Source organism: Sciurus carolinensis, chromosome 3 (genome assembly GCF_902686445.1).
Source record: "Sciurus carolinensis chromosome 3, mSciCar1.2, whole genome shotgun sequence".
In the NCBI taxonomy this organism is placed as follows: Eukaryota; Metazoa; Chordata; class Mammalia; order Rodentia; family Sciuridae; genus Sciurus; species Sciurus carolinensis.
Genome location: NC_062215.1, coordinates 24,663,381 through 24,683,952, shown reverse-complemented (window position 1 = coordinate 24,683,952; position 20,572 = coordinate 24,663,381). Strand labels below are relative to the sequence as shown.

Sequence of the window (20,572 nt, the reverse complement as noted above, 5' to 3'; positions counted from 1 at the left end):
GCTGGATCCCGTGCCTTAGGAGCACCTACGAAGCCTTGCTCCATCTCCGACAGTGTATGTGGGCCACTGAGAGAGAGAGAGCGCCGTGAGGCCATGCTCACCTCGTTCTTCACCTTGGGAGAATCGGACCAACTTCTCCTAAAGGCTTAGCGGAGATGAATTAGCCCGAATTAATAAAGACCTGATGTGCCCTTACCCACCCACCAAGTTGCGCGCATTCAATCTCTGCGTTTGTCTCTCGCTCGGTAACGGACTGGGGGAAACGGGTGGGGGGTGACAACACGGATTGCTCAGAGGTTATTTATTTTCCCTTCAACTCAATCCCTTCCTCCCCAAATCTCGCCTGCAAGCTGCCTCCAGCCCGCGGGGGTAGACAGCGGCCCTTGAGCCCCCAACGCCAATCCACAGAGTTCGGCTTTCCCATTCATTATTGATCATATTTTATAAATCTAACGCCACACAATTTTTTCCACATTACCGGGAGCCGTGGGGAGGCCGTCAGGCCATTGGCAGAGGGGATGTCACGTGGGCGTGGGTCACGTGGTCTGGAGAGGAAAAAGGGGGTCCTTTTTGGTGTAAATCTGGACTCTAATTCTGTAATATATCAAGGAATCTCGTAAAACCGACACTAAAACGTCCCTGCCTACAAATCATCCGGCCAAATTATGAGTTCATTGTATTATGCGAATGCTTTATTTTCTAAATATCCAGCCGCAAGTTCGGTTTTCGCTGCCGGAGCCTTCCCCGAACAAACTTCTTGTGCGTTTGCTTCCAACCCCCAGCGCCCCGGCTATGGAGCAGGTTCGGGCGCTTCCTTCGCCGCGTCGATGCAGGGCTTGTACCCCGGCGGGGGGGGCATGGCGGGCCAGAGCGCGGCCGGCGTCTACGCGGCCGGCTACGGGCTCGAGCCGAGTTCCTTCAACATGCACTGCGCGCCCTTTGAGCAGAACCTCTCCGGGGTGTGTCCCGGCGACTCCGCCAAAGCGGCAGGCGCCAAGGAGCAGAGGGACTCGGACTTGGCGGCCGAGAGTAACTTCCGGATCTACCCCTGGATGCGAAGCTCAGGTAACGCAGCGCACCGAGCCATCCCCAGTGGCAGCGGCTCGGGCACATTCCCCTGAAGGTGCCCTATTCCGGGCCAGGCGCCCCTTTCCGCGTCCAGAGTGCTCCGCGCCTGAGGTCGACCCTGGGGAAGCGGCACCTCTTGGCTGCGACCTGGCACGCTGCCCCCACCCCCATTTTTCCTCGGTGCTCTCAGGCTCGCTCTGCTTCCCTGCGGATCTTTCTTCGCCGACGCCGCGGCGCTCAGAGCCCCCAGTCCGCCCCCTACCCTTCCTCCAGGCCTTTTAGCTTTAAATATTTATCAGCAGCGCCAGCACCGGTTGGAGACGAGGCCGTTTGTCTTGAGAAGGAAGGCTGGGGTTTGCAGAGAATAGCCATTAGGGTCTTCCCCCTCTCTCCCCCCTTCCCCGCCTGGGATCTCAGTCTGGGTGTGTCCCCCATCCCCAGCTTGGATAAGGTATGGGGGAGGGGGTCATAGCGTTAAGCAGTTCTCCCCTCCCCCTTTCTTCCCAGCCAACCCCGTTCCCCCATTATTCCCATTAGAACAATTAGAGGTGGGCTCTAGAGGCCTGGTGGGAGGAGTGGGTAGGAGATGAGGACCCAGCCAGGGACACAGAACCAGAGATGCAGGTGGAGGGGGGCCAGAAACCAAGAGAGACAAGGCTCCTAACCCCCCAGTGAACTTGGGGGGCGGGCAGGAGAACTAAAGAAAGAGACAGAAGCCTCATGGAACTATAGCTAGCTTTCCCAGATTCCTTCCTAGGGCTCCTAAGCACCCCTGGAGAATTGGCCAACAAGTTTGGAGGTGTCATTAGAAGGGTGAGTCTCCTCTTGGGGGAGGGGCTAGGACTCCATGGAGCCAAATCAAGTCTTAGTGCAGAGCCACCTAGTAGCTAGGGCAAGAGCCCCAAGAGACCAGGACTTCTATTAGGTTTCCTGCCAAGTCTGGTCCAGACATCTTTTTTTAACACTACCCCAAGACATGTGGACTTGAAAACTAACCCCACAGTCCAGAAGACCCAAGACTTGTGATCAGAAGCTCCTAACCTAGCCATGGTTGGGGGCCAAGAGGAACCCAGTTCTTTAATCATCAGTATTGGTGGTCATGGTCCCCACTACCTGTTCCCTAATTCAACTGTCTTTCTAGTTAATTTATCAAAGTCCTAATTTTTTTCTCATAACATTTCAGCTTGGCTCTTATTTGACTTGAAATTAGGGCCCTTAGTTACTCTTTTCCCTTGTTTCCTTTCCAGAAGGGCTTATGCCAGCACCCCCCCCCCCAAGTCTCTTCAGGGTTCTGGCCTAAATTGGGAGGGTCCCATCTGCCCTTCAGTCCCCACCTTACATATACATCCTGTTTCATTCTAACCCAGTCTGCTGTCTGGTTTCACTCCCTTTGCTGTCCTGGAGGCCTAAAGATTGCTTTGGAAAACAGGGTTGTCTGGGCAGGTGGGTGGGCAGGAAGGCAGGCAGCCAGGCCTGGCCACTTGCTAGAAAAAAAAAATCATCAGAGGGCAGCTATTTCCAGACCAACTCCATGCTCCAAGATATCTGCAAATTTTCTCCTTATTCCACAACAAACTGAGCAACACCCTCTCACCTCCCCTGGGCCTCTGAGGTCTCTTTGTCTCTTAACTTCCTGGGAAATACTCAGGCCAGGCCTGGAACCCTACTCCAAGGTCACTTGTATAGTTTCCTACCCTACCCCAAAGACCATCAGAGTCAACATCCAAAAGGGAATGCTTGGAGTCCCTGGACCCAGAGAAGACTGAGGATTAACCGCCCCTCCTCCCATGTAAACCCCCTTAGGAACAGCGCCTTGGAGAGCCAGCAGGTGAGGTCTTCCTGGTTTTAGAAGCTCCAGGCTGAAAAAGAATGGGAATGTTTACCTTGGGAGGGCTGTAGAAAGTCCTTCATATTGCGGGATTGTATGAAGTATGGGTTAAGATATGGAAAGCAAGAATTTGGTGTAGTGGGAAAACGTACTTTTTCCGTCTTCTGACCTCAAATACCACTCTGGGTTTGAGCGAGATGGTTACTCAACGGTGTTTCCTGCACTCACCGATATTTCTCTAAATACTGTGCACAGGAACCGACCGTAAGCGAGGCCGCCAGACCTACACCCGCTACCAGACGCTGGAGCTGGAGAAGGAATTTCACTACAATCGCTACCTGACCCGCCGGCGGCGCATCGAGATCGCGCACGCGCTCTGCCTCACCGAAAGACAGATAAAGATTTGGTTCCAGAACCGGCGCATGAAGTGGAAAAAGGAAAATAAGACCGCAGGCCCAGGAATCACCGGCCAGGACAAGGCGGAAGCAGAGGAGGATGAGGAAGAGTGAAGGACAGAGGAAGGTAGAGAAGAGCAAGGGAAAGAAGAATTCCAGTTTGGGGAACTCAACTAGGAAACTCAAGTCAAATAGGGTGAAAAGACTATTTAAATGAAAGCAGTTAAAAAAAAAAAACATGAAGGAGAGCAAAAGGTGAAATTTTGGTTTCTCAACACTGTAAAAAAAATATACTACCTATAGGAAACTCTTTCGGGTTCGTTTTTGTACAGTACCTACCTGTTCTGTAGCTTTCCAAAATTTGCCTCCCTTTTTTTATGTGGCTATTGTAATGTCTTTGCAAAATTTTACTGTTTTGTAAGCCCCCTTTGATGCTGTCTTTGTGGACTGTGGGTCTGGAGGAGCGAAGTCTGTTTCCCCACCCGTGCACCTGAGCCTCGGCCTTCCTAGTATCGGCATCAAAAGGGCCTGAGGGAGCCCCAAGGACCCGTAGCTCAGTAACTGGAGTGTCCCGCCTCTGCCTGATTGCTGCTCCTTGCTCCCACCAACACTCCCCTGTGCCCCGCGGGTGCTCCTGTTTGCATTCTATGTGTATCTGAAGGATAAAAAAATAAAATAAAATAAAACAATTAAAAATAAACAGATGCCCTGCTTTCTGTGTCTCCATAAGATTGGGAGGGGATTAGGGTTAGCAGTGGGTGGGCAACCCAGAATCTTTCTATTTAGCCTTCTGCACAGGCCCTTTCTGTACTGGGCTTGCTTTCTGCCTCCCATGCCCCTGGCTCTAATGACTGCCAACTTGTGAACCCCAATATTACATATGCATATAAATTCCCTTTACACTCTTTTACACATGTTGACATACACCAGTACACACAGACGCGCGCACACACACGCGCACACACACACACACAGGCTGACAGCATGCATATATACACTGTCACATAGTCACAAACACACCCGTATTCGTATGTTCACAAGTAAACATACGGGCATTCATACAAGCAGGGCTGCATGCCCAGAACACATGCATTCACATTCACACACACTCACAAGTAAACACACATTCACAGTCACTCAGACACATTGATAGATGTCAATATACATTCACACATTGGCTTATAAACAGAAATTCACATTTGCCCCCAAGTAAATATATCCATGAACCCATATGCTCTCAAGATACAACAAAATCAAATTTAAAAATCTTGCAGTTCCACAAACTTTCTTCCTCATGCAGGCCTCAGAAAAAGGCTGAGGGATCTGAGCCGCCCCCCAGCCACAAATACAGAGGAGAAATCCAAAATGCTAGGCCTTATGAGAAAGAAGGGCTGATGGAAACGGAAGGTGAACACTGAAATCCACTCCCGCCTCTTGGGCGGTGTTGGGTAGAGGCCAGGCCCTGTGCAGAGGCCTCGCGGCCCGCCCAGGGCAACTACCCGCACACAGCTCTCCGCTCATTCGGCAAACATTTTTGGCAAGAGCTATTCCTTTATTTTATTTTCGTTTATTTTACTTTCATTTGATTTAATTTATCTCACTCTAAATTGACACAAGCGACCCATATAAACCTTGAAAATGGGGGAAAAACGAGTCCCGGTAGCGAGAGCGGTGCGAGTTTACCAAGCTGGAGTGACTGTATCCCGGCCGCTGTGAGTCTGGCGGCGCCGACCGCCGGGTGCTTCCTCTCCGCCTTTCTGCCTGCTCTCGGCGCCACCCGCAACCTGGAATCTTCTCAAGAGCACACAGAAAGAGAGACAGAAAGAGACACATTTGGGGGGAGGTTATTTCGTTTCTTGTATTTTGGGTCCTGGTAGCTCACTTCAAAATGCAGGGATATTTTAGGGGACCTGGAAACACGGGGTGAATTATTGTTGTGATTATTATTTTGCTTACCAGAGCCTCCATAATGGGACAAAACCCTGAAGGATTGTACCTATACAGCTAGATCCGCAGAGCTGAATAAATGTAAAAAGTGTTTTTTTCGATTGCAAAGCCTGATTGTTTAAATGTAAAGAATAGACTTGTCGAACAGAAAGGGGGTTGGAGGATTGGTTTTCAGAAAATCTGTTTAATTTGAATTTGAAAGTAAAAGGTCCCTAAACCTGCAGATTCCTTCATTAACGACCACAGAACCCCCTGGAGAGCGCCTGGAACGGTCATAGGAAACTTGGACCAGCAGGCGTTTGGGCGGGAAAGGTTGGGATCCCGCTTTACCCTCCCCCAGTTTCTGGGGTGCTGAATGGGAGAATCCAGTTGTTAAACTATCGGTCTTGGCCCCCATGCAGGCCACCTTCCCCTCTGGGCAAACATTAGGCCCTAGGGAATTTGGGCCCCATACCCGCAATGCTGCAAGCCTCACAGGTGGGGGATTCCACCATCTTTGGGGCTAAGAATGAGGGGGTTAGACCAGAGGGGGAAAGGAGCTACTGAAGCTTTCATTTTGCCCTGATGCTGATGGTAACTCCTGCCTCACCTCCAAATTGCCTCAGAATAGTCCCATGAGGAGGATGTGGGGTTATTTTTTACTAGAAAGAGAGGCAGAGCTCCTTAGGAAAATAGGGAGGTTCCAAAAGAACCCCCTTCCTAGCTGGACCCTTGTGGCTTCTCCGCCCTGAATTCCTGCATCCCAAATCTCACCCCTTCTCAGATAGGGGTTTCCCAAAAAGAGAGAAGGAGAAGAAAAGAAGATGGCGACTGAGAAAAGGGTTGCTGGTGGAGCAGCCATGAAGAAATGCAATAAATTCCTTGTTGTTTTATGAAAATTTACAACTTTGTGATAGAAGTTTATGAGTGGTTGAATCCAGCGATTGGCCGGCGCCGGTCATGTGGCCGGGCGATCGTGAACATGAACTTTTTATCATTTCCCTGGTGGTTATAATGCAGCATTCTTTTGGACACCACACCTAGGTCGGAGCACTGTCGTCCTTCAGGGCTCCAGCCTCTTGATATTTTTATACTTCAATATCGGCTCAATAGAGCAAAAGAGAGAGGAAGAGAGAGGGGGGAGAGGAGAGAAGAGTGAGAGAGGGAAGGAGGGGTGGGAATTACACACAAAAGAAAGAAACAAAATAATTTTGATTCTTAAGTTAATTTGCTTGCGGATCTGGGATTTTAGTCATCATGAAGGGTAAAGGGACAATCTACCCAGGACCGCAGCCTGATACCATTTTTCAAAGCCAGAACTTACTCCATTTTCTATGCAAATGTCAGAAAAACGAAACACCCTCTCTCCCAAGTCAGAGAGGGGAAGCAACGGCTCTCAGGTTGGGACAATATTATCTGGAAGCTGAAAGAAGAAACCGAACGCTTTCCCCCCCCCCTCCTTCCCCACCCTTTTCAATCCGGAGGAAAAATATCCCAAGGTCTGCAAAGGTAAGGGAGATTCTACAATACTCTTCATGTTCTTCAGCATGGTTTTTGTAGGGGGTGGGGCTTGGGTTTTTCTCCCCCCCACACTCCAAGAAGGGGCTATACCCCACCTCTGGGGCTGAAGGGAGAGGCTTCCTAGGAAATTCGGTGGTGGAGAGAGGGGTGGCCGCTCTCTGGAGGGGGATCTAAATTAGGGAATTTGGGAGGGGAAACCGAAAGGGGCCACTGAAGGCCAGCTTCAAGTCGCCTTTATAAGCTGGGAGGAAAGCTCAAGCATGGGGGCTTCGAAAGAGAGGATGGGGTGTCTGGGCTTCGGCGGCTCTGTCTGGAAGAAGCCAGTCGCTACAGCCTCTGTGGGTTTGTGCTCCCTCCCCCTTCCACCATCCCTCCCTTATGTGGGCCTCCCCCAATTGCCCCCGCGCAGTTCTCTTGCCCAGTGCGGTATCGGCGATTTCCCGGTAGCATTGGCATGAGGGGCGGTGGCGCTGAGGGACTTCCTGGTCTCTGTAGGGCCTGGAATCTCCGCAGAGGCCAGCAAGGGCGAGGAGGTGGCTAGAGAGACACAGAAAGAACAATTCACAGAGATATGTTCACTGTCTCCTTTTGGAGACTTTTCTGGAATTAAAGGGCTGTGGGTGGAGGCACCCCAAAGAGGGAGACTCCCCAAGAAGTCTGCCTGAGAATGCTCAGGTCTCTGGACACTCCGCAGGAGGGAACCTCGTTCTGCAGGGAGTGAGTTTTGTGGTTTTAATGTGGTTTATAGCATGTTGGTTTCTGGGCAATATTGATTCTAATACTTGTGTTTTATTGGTATGGGACATATGGTTTTCAGTGGAGAAAATTGTCATATACGTCTGATATGGAAATATTTGAAACTTTCCTGGATCCAAACAGGATGATTGTGAAGAGGTGTTTAGCATGTTGTTGTTGTTGTTTTAGTCTTGTACACAAAAAGAAAACAAAGAAAAGGAATAAAAGAAAGCACAAAATAAAAAGGAAGCCCAATTAGGGTTTCAGTGGTGTCAGAACTGGAAAGCCGTCTGGTGCTGGGCTCAGAGAGCTAGCCTTGTTGCTCTGGTGCATGATTTCATCCCTCAGTCAGGCCTTCTGGGTTGGAGGATGGCAGAGAAGAACTGCTGGGTGGGAGACTAGGTTACTAAAGTAGCTGGTGAGATGGAAGAAGGCACAGGCATGGAGGTAAGGACTAAAAAATGGAGTGAGAGGGCTTCTGGAGAAGCTGCAAGCGGTTGGGTATGGAGGTCGGGGAGACACTGATTTAGTTTGTTTTGCACCCAAAGGTCATTGCTTTCTTTCTTTCTTTCTTAAGACCAGATGCAGGGCGTTCAGACTCAGGCCTGTTTGACTGGGGATTAAGGGGGTCTGGCTGTGTGCATGAATGTATGTGTGTGTTGGCCTTCTTAGTCCTGAACTGGAAGGAGAGGGATACACAGCCACTTGTGGCACAGGAGGGGGGTGTCCCTGGGGGCCTAAGTAGATGTCCTAGGCACAAGCCTGGTCTGGGATCCTAGAGAGACCTCTTGGCTTCGGAGCAAAAGAAGTTCTTCGCCAGCACCCACGGTACTCAGGGCCTATTATTAAAAGGAAAATTCCCCAAACCCACTCAGACTAAAGGTCTTTTTCTCCTGTAGTCTTGGCGGGTTATAAATCGTCCCTTAGACAGTGTGCTCTGACCCAAATTATGCAGTTTGCTGCCATCTACCGTCCGTTCAGAGACAAGCGCGCGGCTTTAGTGCTGCAAGCCAGGCGACGCGGCCCCAGCAGTGCCCGACGTCCGGAGCCTTGCGGCAGGGTTCGGCAGGATTCGGGGGATTTCGGGCCCATACTGACGCTGTCGGCTGGATCTTGGTTCCGAGATGTGATTTGAGAACAGAACAAATCTCCCCCTCCCGATACACTATCCTCAACCCCTCTCCAATTTCTTCCAACCCTCATCCATCCCAACCCCAAACCTGGCGGCTGGCAGAGGAAGCGGCTTCTCTGAAGGCATATTAAAGAGGACTAATACTTCAACCCCGGGACCCGGGGAATTGAACCAAAGGGTTGGGGGATCAGAGCCGCGACCCCCACCCCTATACCCAAGGCACCAGAGAGGATCTGGGCCATGGAAGAGATCTGAAGTCAAGGCTGTTGGAGGTTTATTTGGTTTTCTTCTCAGCCAAGGGAGGGGGCCGGTCAGGGGAGTCGCCAGCCCGGCAGTTCCACTTGGTTGTCAAAAGACAAACCGAGTCTGTGTTCTTCCAGTTGGCTGGTGGTTCTTGCCAGTTCCTTAGCTGATGGGTCCGTGGTGAAGGAATTGAACCGAGTTTTCTGGAAATTGTTGGTGTCTGCAAGTGAGTGTCGATCCCCCGCCCCCTTGATCCTTTCAAGCGAAATCGACGCAAGTATGCTTTGGGGAAAAATTGAGAGTGGGAGTGGGGATAAATCATTAGGGAATTTCCGTTTCTGCGGGACCCCCACACACCCGCTTAATGCGATCGCTTTCCCAGAGGGGGTTGGGGGCCGGGGGTGCGTTCCTCTGCTGCCGCGTTTGAGTATTGGCCCCTGTCTCACCGGTTACTGATTAGCTCGGGCTTTCAAGCCGCAGGAGGAAGCTCTGGCCGCTCCTTTCAAGGTGCGTGGCCGCAATTCCTGGGCGGGGGCTCCAGGAAATTGCGTGTGGAGCCAGGCAAGCCGAGGTGTTACTAGGGTCTGGCCAAGAGCTGGAGGAGCTGCCGCGAGGTCTAGGCGCCCGGCAGCGCTGGGGCAAACACCACCGCTGCGGCCCCCTCGGCGCCTCTTGAGTCTGGGCCTCTGGAGCAGCTCTTTCAGCTTTTCAGCAGCGAGAGTGACTTTCTGGCGGCTGGATGGCCGGCTCAGTGAGTCGCTCTGCGGGAGGCCCAGAGGGAACCCGCGGGAAAGTCTTGGGCCCCTCAGAGATTTTTTTTCTTTCGGGAAGAACAAATAGGGAGGGAACTCAGTCTGGTATAGAGGCTTGAAACACCGGAGGATTTAAGGGTGCCTGTGGACCCGGGGGAAGGGAGCAAGGAGGGCCTCTGATCGCCACCGCCCACTCCCCTTAGAAGATCAAAGAGGATGTCGCTCATTTGCATATTGGAAATGAAGTCTTTGTACCTGGATTTGGACCAGCCAATTTTAAAGCAAAATGATCAGTGTAAAGGGCCTTTCTTAACCTATGGGAGCGGCCACACTGAACCTCTGGGAACATTTATGTTTCCCAACCTCAGGCAATCAGAATCCAGGGGAAGAATTGTGCTGAGGTGTTTTCATCTGCCCCACCCCAGGCAAAGTTGGGGGTTGGGTGGAGGATGGTGCCCACAACCCAAAGAGCTGGGAAAGGGGCTTTGTAGAGTCTAGAAAATGGGAAGCCTGGACAATGTCTCAATCCCCCCTCCTTACAGCAAATGCCTGTCCTGGAGGTTACCCAGGAGGAGAATTTTACTCCTGAGCTGAACACAACTTAGGAAACATTTTCCTGGGAACTGGAATGTACACGCTTACCCACAGGACTGCAGACTCACTCGGAGCACAGAACATCACAATTATAAATTCTGCCTGTAGGGATCCATACCATCCCTCTGTTGTGTACTTAAGACTTGGTACACATTTATACCCACATCTCTGTACAAACTTCCTAATTGAGGCAGAGAGAGAGAGAGAGAGAGAGAGAGAGAGAGAGAGAGAGAGAGACTGACTACGAGAATGGCAGACTGCTGTGTATTTACATATTCCCCCATGGAGACAGAGGACCAAGAACCGAACCACAGACAAATTCGTGGAGATCTGGCTCCAGAAACCAGGCAGTCTCTGGCCAGGCCATGCCTGCTTGCTCTTTTTCCCAAACAAACGGATCAGACGAATAAACGCTCATAAATACCTCTGGGCTTAGATAAGAGCGATGAGGCGCTATTTCCTTTCATGCCCGACTCCAGGCGCCGGCCCTGCCTGTAGTGGCTCCATCTCCCAACAGGCAACCTGCAGAGGTGAGGTTAATTTGGGAACTGTGATTCTAAGGATAAGTCAAATATTCTCCTGCTTCTATCACAGGGGTAGTGCCCCCTCTCTGACTGCCTCTTACTCTGCCCATACTCTACAGGAAGACCATACTGTATAGTCCTAAGATGGGACATTGTGACCAGGGAGGAGGACTGAGGCCCAGGGCCCAGTCTCAGTTCAAGGCAGAGGTCGGTGCATACAAGCACCCTTCTCTACCTTTCTCCCCTGCTCAAACAGCCCTGACCTATGGGCCTAACCATAGCTAGATTAGAGCATTTATGCTTCTCCAATGTTTGGGGAATTTTCATTCTTAAAGTGCTCATCATAACCTCCAGAGAGTCAGGGTAGGAAACGATGGGAGGGACATTCAGGGATGGCCACTTTGCCTTGAAGGTGCAGCCTAGAAGTTTACCTGAGTTCAGAGAGCAACTAAATAAGTCTCCATCCTCATTCAACTTCAGCCTTCTACCACCTTCCATCATTAGTGGGCAGGGCAGGCTCACAAAAAGGAGTCCAAAGAATGAAGCAAAAGTGCATCAGCCTAGCCTGATATCAGATTTGTCTCACACCCTGACCCCTTCCTATCCCCAGGTGGGAAGGTTGTCACACTTCACTGCCTGGCCTGTGAATGCTTATTAGAATGTTGGAAACACACTGTGGCCCTGTCTCCCAGTCTGGGTTCAATGCTCATTTTCCTTGAGTAATAAAGAAGGAGCAGAGATGTACATACTCTCTTAAGCTCAAGCTTGTACAGCAGCAAAGCTAATGATACAAACATGAGGTAAGGGAGGGGATTGTAGAGAGGCTTAGAAATAGACAGAAGGGTTGGGTGTCTGGAGAGAGGATGGGGGCTGTTAAGTCTACAGGAGGACTGAACATCCCTCCCTCAGTATAAAACTAAACCAAGACCAAGTCTTGGGAAATAATTTTAAGAACTGTCAGCTTCTAGAGAGATCTTGAAAAGAGACTAGGGCTCCTCTCTTCCTGGTGACCTCTGATTGCCGTCAGTATCAGAACAATTTCTTCCTTGTCCCCAGGTTCACTGGGAGGGACATCCTTGATTCTTAAAAACCTATAGCCCAAGATATTCTTAGTTCATTTTTGGTGGGAGATAAGGTCAGAGTGAGGATTAGAGACAGGATAGGGATCAGACAAATAAAGTCATCTAGGCTGGGTGTTTCTCCTTAACAAGGTGGGATGTCTTGGGAAGAAGGAGCCTCCGGCTTCCAAATAGCTACTCGCCTAGCTGCAGAGCCAGAGAAGGCAGCCTGGGCTCATACCCTGCTGCCATTTCCCCCTCTTCTGTGTCTTCTAGGTAGAGAATCTGGCCTGCTCTCTCAGATCATGAGAGTTGTGGGGAAGAGGGATAACAAACCCAGACTTGGAGAAGAGAGAGCAGACCTGATAAACAGGAAAAACGATTTTCAAAACCTGGGTTGAAGGGTGTTTTCGTCTTTGCCTCGGATTCTGAAACGATGCAAATTAGTGCCTAACTCTGCCTCCTTTCTGCCAACACAAAACCTTAGAAACAAACCTCCCTTAGTTTTCTCTCAAGGAGGTTCAGGGACATTTGCCTAGCCCTCCCTTGAGGGAACAGGCCTAAGCAACGCAGGGGTTAACTTTTCTGAAAACACAATTAACTTTTTCCTATCCTGCGTGGAGTGGGGGAGGGATGTATTTATTTAATCACTGAGGAATGGGGTGGTCTCAAACCAAATGCTCCCTCCTCCCTCAAAGGCACAGACGCCTCTTTCGCAGATCTTACGTAGGTGGAAGCGTTGTGTTGTTGGGGAGAGAGAGAGAGAAAAGAGAAAGAGAAGAAGGAGGAAAAAAAAGGTTGATAGGTTTGTGCGCGGGTCCCTCGTGCGGGCTGCGCTCCTCCTGGGTGCTATTTGACAATTCCTGCCTCTGCCATTGGTCAGTGTTGGATCAGATGGTTGTATTTCCTTCTGGCCCTCACTGGCACCTCGCCATCCCCCCTCAGCTAAAACCCAATCTCGGATATACTACTAATAGGCGCGGCGCTCGGACTATAAAACACAACAAATCATAAACCCGGCGGAGCAGCAGCGGCCTCGCGCGCCTCCCCTCCCAATGAGTTCCTATTTCGTGAACTCCACCTTCCCCGTCACTCTGGCCAGCGGGCAGGAGTCCTTCCTGGGCCAGCTACCGCTCTACTCATCGGGCTATGCGGACCCTCTGAGGCACTACCCGGCACCCTATGGGCCGGGGCCCGGCCAGGACAAGAGCTTTGCGGCTTCCTCCTATTACCCACCAGCCAGCGGCGGCTACGGCCGAGCGGCGCCCTGCGACTACGGGCCCGCCCCGGCCTTCTACCGCGAGAAAGAGTCGGCCTGCGCGCTCTCGGGCGCTGATGAGCCGCCCCCGTTCCACCCTGAGACTCGGAAGTCGGACTGCGCGCAGGACAAGAACGTGTTTGGCGAGACAGAAGAACAGAAGTGCTCCACTCCAGTCTACCCGTGGATGCAGCGGATGAATTCGTGCAACAGTGAGTGAGACTTTAAGCCTTCGTCTCTTCCCTCGCGGACCGCAACCCGGGAAGACAGAACTAGCGAGCGCCACCCCCCAATCGACCCCGGAGTGCTGGGTGGGCATCTCTATTAGAAGATAGAGCAAGATAGGGCATTGCACGGGGTCTCCCTCCCTGTCCTCTTGTCCGCAGGAGTTGCAAAGTTTGCAAAGTCCCAGCAGTACTTGGAGCCAGGGGGAGTGAGTGGGCTCTCCTGGAGAGCCAGGCCAGAGCCAGGGTTACTGAAGGGAACAGGGGCCACAGTCAATGGATTTGCTTTTCATTGCGTCCCTCACTCCACCCCCAGCCCCCGTCCGGATCGGGTCCCCTACCCAAAGACCCGCTCCATTAAAAACTGAGTGCGTCATGCAAGGGGTGGGGGCGTCGTGACGCGGGCTAGCGAGAGTTGAGTCTGTCCCAGGCTGTTTCCCTGGGGGAGCGGGCGGGTAGGGTTGGGAAATGACGAGGTACTTAGGAAAAGGGTGGCAGTCTGAGGAAGGAGGAAGAATAAGAATAGAAAAGAGAAGGAGCAGATGGAGCAGGGAGAGACGGTGAAATAGGTGCCTGGGTCTCAGGTTAGATTATTTGTAGGCCTTAAGTCCCAACTAATGTCCATTAGTGGGACACGAAAGTGAGGAGCCCTTGATGGGGACTATGGATCGATCCACGTCATTATGGCTTAAAGGCCAAAATCTATCATTGGGTGGACTGAGGTGGGGGGAGCTAGATGGATGGAAAGGAAAGGGGGGGAAATTCAGCTAGGAAGAGACACACCTGTCCAGCCCTCCCTTAAACTCAGGTAGGATTTCAAACTGCCCCTCCCCTCCCCCACAAGAAGTCTAGACAGAAGGCACAGGCCTAGGAGTCCAGGAGGGAATCTGGAGGGGGCGCTGGAGGAGTGGGGAAGGGAATGGGGAGGGTGAGGGCATTCGGGGACAGGCTGGAGTCCACGTTTAAGGGTCGAGTGGGGGAGGGCACCTTGGACCCAGTAACCCCAGGCCTCAGCGTCTTCATTCTGCCTAACAGGTTCCTCCTTCGGGCCCAGTGGCCGGCGAGGCCGCCAGACCTACACGCGCTATCAGACGCTGGAGCTGGAGAAGGAATTTCACTACAATCGCTACCTGACCCGGCGGCGGCGCATCGAAATCGCGCACGCCCTGTGCCTGACCGAGCGGCAGATCAAGATCTGGTTCCAGAACCGACGCATGAAGTGGAAAAAGGAGAGCAAACTGCTCAGTGCGTCTCAGCTCAGTGCGGAGGAGGAGGAAGAAAAACCAGCCGAGTGAAGGTGCTGGAATGGGAGGGGGGACGCGAAGGGAGAGGCCTGTGGGGAGCTGAGGGCATTGGAGAGCCCGAGAAGGCTCTGCGGGCGGGGGAGCCTGGGGACCTGCTCTCCAGCGTGCGACAGGCGGGGCCCAGTGTTCTCCTGCACGCCCCCGCCCGCAGAGCTCTAGCCCGGTGCTCGGAGGCCCAGCAGCCTGAGCCCACCCAGCACCCTAGCGCCTCCTCCCTCCCAGAGGAACCCGTCTTGGCCCTATCAGGCTCCCCGGTGAGAAATGAGGATCGAACTCACTTGATGTTTCCTGGAAGCAGAGCAAAATGCTCTTGTCCATGTCGCGTCTCATTTCGTCCATGTCCCCTGTGCACGGTTCAATGGTAGATTCGCTGTCCCCTCAGCAGGGGCCTTGAAGACTCCCTGACCCCAGACTTGTCGTCCCTCCCACCCTCTCCCCAAAGCCACTGGAAGGAGCACATACTACCTAGAAGTAAGAAGAGGAGCCTCAGAAGAAAACAAAGTTCTATTTTATTAATTTTCTATGTGTTGTGTTTGTAGTCTTGTCTTAGTTCTGGACGTGAAATACTTCGGTAATAATATTAATATTATTAATAATGATAATAATAATAAAGACATGAAAACTCGCCGCTCAGTCACCTCCAATCTTCCCCTGCATTTTTCCCCTCCTCACTCTGCATTCCAACTACCCCATCCTCCCTGAGCCTGAACTCAGGAGCTCTAGGCTGCCTCGGGGCCTTCTTAGCCGCCTGAACTCCATGGAAGTACTTTTGAGATAAACGTTGGAACCATCCGTCTTCCCAGGCCCCAGAATTGTGCCTGTCTGATGCTAAGCCTCACAACTGCCTCTCCTGGTGCAGACCCTCAATGGAGAGGGTCCCTTTCCCTTTTATTCTCTAGATTTTCTTCGTTTGTCCATGACAGGAGGGACACCACTGAGGGCCCCTTGCCCAAAGCCCCTGTAGTGACCAACGAGTTGGGCAGGTCCGAGTGCCTCAGCAGAGCTTTTCTGTCCTTGTTGGGGTGAGGCCCCTGACCTCTGGCCCACCCGCAGGGCCAGGTCTCCGCTGGCCATGGCTCTTGCTCCTGGCCTGTGGCTCTGGGGTCTGAAAAAACGGGGCCACTGGGCATCTCACCACTATGCAGCAGAAGGTTCCAGGCACCCCTTACCACCTCAAATAGGAGCTCAGAGACAAGAAGGAGAATGTGAAGCCTCCGGTAGTTGTGAGGCCAAGGGCATGACTTTCCCCTGCTCCTTGGAGACTTAAGGGCAGGAGGGCAGGTGATGAGGCACTTGGTCTCATCCTCTTAACGGAAAATGGCCCTTCTCTCTCTACCTCCACCCTCACCCAGGCAGCTAGCTGCAGACGTTGTTTTCCTTTCCTTCTTCCTCCTCCCTCTCTCCCTTTTTTTTATTTTTAAAGAAAACAGCTCCTGGCAGAAGGGGCCCAGCTGCAGTGGTTTCTGGCCGCCCAGCTTGCTCAGCAAGACACCACCAGTCCAGGGAACCCCTTCCCTGGGAAGGCGGTAGGTCAGTGGGCAAATACAAACTGCCCAGCTGCCAGCAAGGGGCCCTCAGTGGTACCTTCGAATGCAAAGTCGGCATCTGGAGACAAGGTGAAGGGTCTGCTTTAACCCCAAACTCTCAGGCACATGTTACTACCCAAACCCCAGCCACCCAGGCAGTGGCCGCTGCAATCTTTTCAGCGATTAGGCCACTTAATTCCAGCCATGTTCACCTTCTAGGATTCCTGTCCTGCTCTGCCATTCCCAGGCCTCGGGTAAGGATGATGAGGTCAGGAAGATGATTCTAAATTTCCAAGGGGCCTAGGAGAAGTAAGCTTTCCTGTGTCTTGAAGCTTCCAGCCCAGCTCCGGTGCTCAGGCTTGAGGCTGTGGACCGACTCGGCAGCCCCACTAGGAAGCAGGCTGGAATGAGTTTGGTGGGGGGGGGGGGGAATCAAAATAATTGTTTTCCACACACAACTTCCAACCCTTTCCCCCGCATTTCTGCCCCCAACTAGCAAAGACCGATTAAGGGACAAGCAACTCAACCTTTGATCATTTCATCCACAGTTAAAATAATAATGACGATAATTTGATAGGCACAAATAGAGAGACTAACGTCACCCCAAGAAAGTGGGTAAAAGGCTCAAACCCGTCTTCTAAAGACCTAACCCCGCGAGTGAGTCACAGCCGGTCGGGTTTCTTTCTCGCTTGGCGGTTGCAGGGAGCCAGCAGGGAGGCAGCCGCCGACGCCATGGCGGCCTGCGGCTCGCGCTCCCGCCGATCGCCGGGAGGTGGCGCGCTCTGCTCAGAGGCCAACGCCAACCTTCTCCGTTTCTCCCCCTTCTCCTTTTTTCCCCCTCTCTCGGAGGCTCGCATTGAATCGGCCCTAACGATTCTCGGATCGTCATTATTTGTAACCATAGAGCATGAATTACCTCTTGAGGTCATCAGCGAGAATTTACGACTGGTCAACAAAAGCACGTGATTCCCTAACGCCCCCCCATCCCCCTTTCAAACCCCCCCCATATTTGGCCGCATACATAGCAAAACGAAGTACAGTGCATCGCTATAATTCATTAATACATCATAAATCGTGAAGCACAGGGTTATAACGACCACGATCCACAAATCAAGCCCTCCAAAATCACCCAAATGAGCTCGTACTTTGTAAACTCCTTCTCGGGGCGTTATCCAAATGGCCCGGACTATCAGTTGCTAAATTATGGCAGTGGCAGCTCTCTGAGCGGCTCTTACAGGGATCCCGCTGCCATGCACACCGGCTCTTACGGCTACAATTACAATGGGATGGACCTCAGCGTCAACCGCTCCTCGGCCTCCTCCAGCCACTTTGGGGCGGTGGGCGAGAGCTCCCGCGCCTTCCCTGCGCCCGCTCAGGAGCCCCGCTTCAGGCAGGCGGCGTCGAGCTGCTCCCTGTCCTCGCCCGAGTCCCTTCCCTGCACCAACGGCGATAGCCACGGCGCCAAACCCTCTACTTCGTCCCCCTCCGACCAAGCGACCCCCGCCAGCTCCAGCGCCAATTTCACCGAAATAGACGAGGCCAGCGCGTCCTCGGAGCCTGAGGAAGCCGCGAGCCAGCTAAGCAGCCCGAGCCTAGCTCGGGCGCAGCCAGAACCCATGGCCACCTCCACAGCCGCGCCCGAGGGGCAGACTCCTCAGATATTCCCCTGGATGAGGAAGCTTCACATCAGCCATGGTAATTCTCTCTCTTTTTTTGTCTTCTCGGCTTTCCTTCTCTGCGTTTGGGAGGGGGGACGAGGAGAGCTTGAGGAAGCCTTTTCCTCAAATATAGATTTATTTTTCCAAGGGGGAAGAAGTCCCTAAGAGGGTTCTCACAGCTCCGTGGAAAGAGCCAGACAGGGTCTTTTGCTAGGAGGGGGGATATTTTAAATAATTCGTTCCCAGGTTTGTCTAAGGTTTTATTCACCCGGCCAGTAGCCAGCTTTAGTATGAAGGTTGGGATTTATGTAATGTGGGAAAGGGTCCTTCTTATCCCGGAAAATTCGAGACTACCGCTAGCATAGGAGGGGTGAGCAGTAAAAGGATCTTTCTAGGGCAAAAGTGCAGCCGCTCTCCTCCCTCCCGGGGCGAGCGGCCGCCTGAGCCCAGAGAAGGGTGAGGCACTGGGAGGGAGCAAGAGACAAAGCCAGGCGCATTTGCTGCCAGCAAAAGTAGGAGCTGCAGGAGAAACGGGTGCAGAAATCGAGCCTGGACGCGGGCATCTGGAGTAGGGAGGACTGGAGCTGCGTGAGCTGGGTGCTGGGGATGCCCGGGTCCTGCTCCCCGCCCCCTCCCATCCAGTGCCCCCTCCTGTAACGGGAATAACGTTGCCTTGTGGCTGTACTCTACCTACTCCAGATATGACAGGGCCGGACGGGAAAAGGGCCCGAACCGCGTATACCCGCTACCAGACCCTGGAGCTGGAGAAGGAGTTCCACTTCAACCGCTACCTGACCCGGCGGCGGCGTATCGAGATCGCCCACGCGCTCTGCCTGTCTGAGCGTCAGATCAAGATCTGGTTCCAGAACCGGCGCATGAAGTGGAAGAAAGACAACAAACTGAAAAGTATGAGCCTGGCTACAGCCGGCAGCGCCTTCCAGCCCTGAACCCGCACGGAGGAGCCCTGGGCGGCCCCACAGGCCGCGCCACCCCCAGCCCCGACCCCTCCGATCCTCCCTGCGCTGCCGCTGACCGCTGGGGACCGGTTCCCATGAGCCTGCCTCACCCTGGCCTTGTGTTATAATTTTTCGTTCGGTCTTACGTCTTCCCGTGGCTCCCTCTCTCCTGGACTGGTTATCTTGTTATTATTGTTAATAATAATAATGATGATGATAATAATAATAATAATAATTCTTATTAATTCCCCTCCATGCTCCCCACTCCCCTCTGCCCACCCCAAATCCGCCAGTGTTTCTGAATGTTCGTATCTGTGGTTGCGCTCCTTCCCCCAGGGGAAAAAAAAAGAAATTCGCATGTTTAATGTGAACTTTCCCCTTCCCATCTGTGTTCTAACTTATTTATAAAAGAATGATTGCTGTATTTTTGAGTTTCAGCTGGAAACTTCGCTAAGAGGCAGCAATTGAGGTAGGGTAGTGCCACAGCGCCAGGCCCAACTGAGCTGGCCTCTGAGATGGAGTCCATGACTGTGTCTCTTTTCACTCCTCCACCTTCTCCTCCCTCCTCACTCTCCCAGTGACTTGGTCCTGGGCTGAGAAGGGGCCAGGGAGTACCACCAGGGTGATGTTGAGAAGAGGGAAGGAAAATAGTGAGATTTTAAGTTTCTTCTGCCTGGTAGGCCCCAAGGCCTGGTCTGGGAGTGTACTGAAACAAATAATACTCAGTGTAAAATGTCTTGCGTATTCTCTGTGGGTCTACTAGAGGACCCAAAGCTTGTAAATATGGGGATACTCTGGGTCAGACCCATCTCTTCCTCCCTATCCATTTCTCTTCCAAGATCATTTGTAGTGAGTGAGTGGATGCTGTGCTATGTGTGAAATCTGTCTTTGCCAGGCCTGTCTCAGTGGTTTGTTTTTCGTATTTGTTTGTAGCTTTCCTTAAAGTCAAATAAATGTTTCCCCTACTCCATTGCCCTTCCACTTGTCTTTTCTCCAGGGGGTCTGCCTCTCCCATCACCAGGCACACCCTAGGATCATTCTCAATAAATCTAGGGTTTAGAGAAGGGCAGGTAGAATGCTTACCAGCAGGCTTTCTTAGTCCTGGCTTGGTCAATGCTGCTTGGGCCAAGAGACAGGCCTTCGTGACTGGGGGACTAAGAGGGCCAGGAACCTCATGTGGGGCTGAGATGGGTTCCTTCTTGGCCTTCCACCAGCTGGTCAGAAAAGCCTCTGGAAAACTCTCCAGGGAAAGTAATTTAGGCCTAAGTCTTGAGCAGGAGGCTCCTGGCCTTTGGGGAATTATAGAGGCCTGCCCGACTGGCATGTCGCCTGCTCCAAATCCCAATTCAGCTTTGCCACCCACTAAAGCAAGAAAAAAGATCATCAGCTCAGTTTCAAAGATGTCCTTTCACCCTCAGTCTTCTCTACACTTTTCAAGGGCTCCTTCTCTCCAGAGGCCCAACTGACCTTCCCTCTTTGGTTAGGTTAGGAGTAGGGGTCCTTCCTGAAAGATCTCTGGTTCTCCCTCCAGCCATGGCCCAGGGCCAGGGCCCAGTCTTCCTCCATCCAAGTCAGCCTCCACCCTGAGCCCAAGAGTCAAGTCTGGACACTTACCCGGTCAATTCCCTTCCAGCTGGGCCCAACTTCTTACAGGACCTGGGGGGAGGGGGAGCTGGTGAGGAGGCAGCAGAGGGTCCTGGAGGCTGTACTGGGCCCTTGTTCCCCTTCACCCCTTGAATTTGTCCCCTTTTACCGATAGCAAACTATCCCAAAAGTCGCTATGACATTTAGATGTCAAATGGATAGGGGTTTTATCTTGAAGTTAGATCGTAAAAATCGCCGAGAAGTCAGACAGATACCCCTCACTGGC

The 20,572-nt window shown here is 52.4% G+C and overlaps 3 protein-coding genes across 5 annotated transcripts; all 3 read left to right on the top strand.

Annotated features, from left to right (window-relative positions):
- Nucleotides 1-576: 576 nt before the first annotated feature.
- Nucleotides 577-3,593, top strand: Hoxb7 (homeobox B7). The gene is made up of 2 exons (XM_047546960.1): nucleotides 577-1,065; nucleotides 3,152-3,593. The coding sequence occupies exons 1-2, from the start codon at nucleotides 666-668 to the stop codon at nucleotides 3,403-3,405; spliced, it is 654 nt and encodes a 217-aa protein (XP_047402916.1). The 5' UTR covers nucleotides 577-665; the 3' UTR covers nucleotides 3,406-3,593.
- Nucleotides 3,594-6,258: 2,665 nt separating this feature from the next.
- On the top strand, nucleotides 6,259-16,985 carry Hoxb6 (homeobox B6). 3 transcript variants are annotated; one of them, XR_007107888.1, is made up of 4 exons: nucleotides 6,259-6,726; nucleotides 12,754-13,246; nucleotides 14,294-14,617; nucleotides 14,706-16,985. XR_007107888.1 is itself a non-coding variant. In XM_047546948.1 (3 exons), the coding sequence occupies exons 1-3, from the start codon at nucleotides 6,475-6,477 to the stop codon at nucleotides 14,551-14,553; spliced, it is 1,005 nt and encodes a 334-aa protein (XP_047402904.1). In that variant the 5' UTR covers nucleotides 6,260-6,474; the 3' UTR covers nucleotides 14,554-16,985. The 3 variants fall into 3 exon arrangements, 2 of the variants coding, with proteins under 2 accessions (XP_047402904.1, XP_047402905.1); XM_047546948.1 differs by having other exon boundaries at nucleotides 6,260-6,726; nucleotides 14,294-16,985; XM_047546949.1 differs by having other exon boundaries at nucleotides 6,591-6,726; nucleotides 12,722-13,246; nucleotides 14,294-16,985.
- On the top strand, nucleotides 6,599-19,661 carry Hoxb5 (homeobox B5). Its single transcript, XM_047546950.1, has 3 exons — nucleotides 6,599-6,726; nucleotides 16,993-17,783; nucleotides 18,446-19,661. Exons 2-3 carry the CDS (start codon nucleotides 17,222-17,224, stop codon nucleotides 18,691-18,693), a joined length of 810 nt encoding a protein of 269 aa, XP_047402906.1. The 5' UTR covers nucleotides 6,599-6,726; nucleotides 16,993-17,221; the 3' UTR covers nucleotides 18,694-19,661.
- Nucleotides 19,662-20,572: the final 911 nt, after the last annotated feature.

What these genes read in the sequence shown, in the direction of transcription:
- Hoxb6 (XM_047546948.1), top strand. Translation starts at nt 6,475, where the DNA reads ATGAAGGGTAAAGGGACAATCTACCCAGGACCGCAGCCTGATACCATT. An exon ending in ATATCCCAAGGTCTGCAAAG is followed by an intron (nt 6,727 to 12,753) that starts GTAAGGGAGATT and finishes TACTACTAATAG; the next exon opens with GCGCGGCGCTCGGACTATAA. An exon ending in GCGGATGAATTCGTGCAACA is followed by an intron (nt 13,247 to 14,293) that starts GTGAGTGAGACT and finishes TCTGCCTAACAG; the next exon opens with GTTCCTCCTTCGGGCCCAGT.
- Hoxb5 (XM_047546950.1), top strand. Translation starts at nt 17,222, where the DNA reads ATGAGCTCGTACTTTGTAAACTCCTTCTCGGGGCGTTATCCAAATGGC. An exon ending in GAAGCTTCACATCAGCCATG is followed by an intron (nt 17,784 to 18,445) that starts GTAATTCTCTCT and finishes TACCTACTCCAG; the next exon opens with ATATGACAGGGCCGGACGGG.
- Hoxb7 (XM_047546960.1), top strand. Translation starts at nt 666, where the DNA reads ATGAGTTCATTGTATTATGCGAATGCTTTATTTTCTAAATATCCAGCC. An exon ending in CCCCTGGATGCGAAGCTCAG is followed by an intron (nt 1,066 to 3,151) that starts GTAACGCAGCGC and finishes TACTGTGCACAG; the next exon opens with GAACCGACCGTAAGCGAGGC.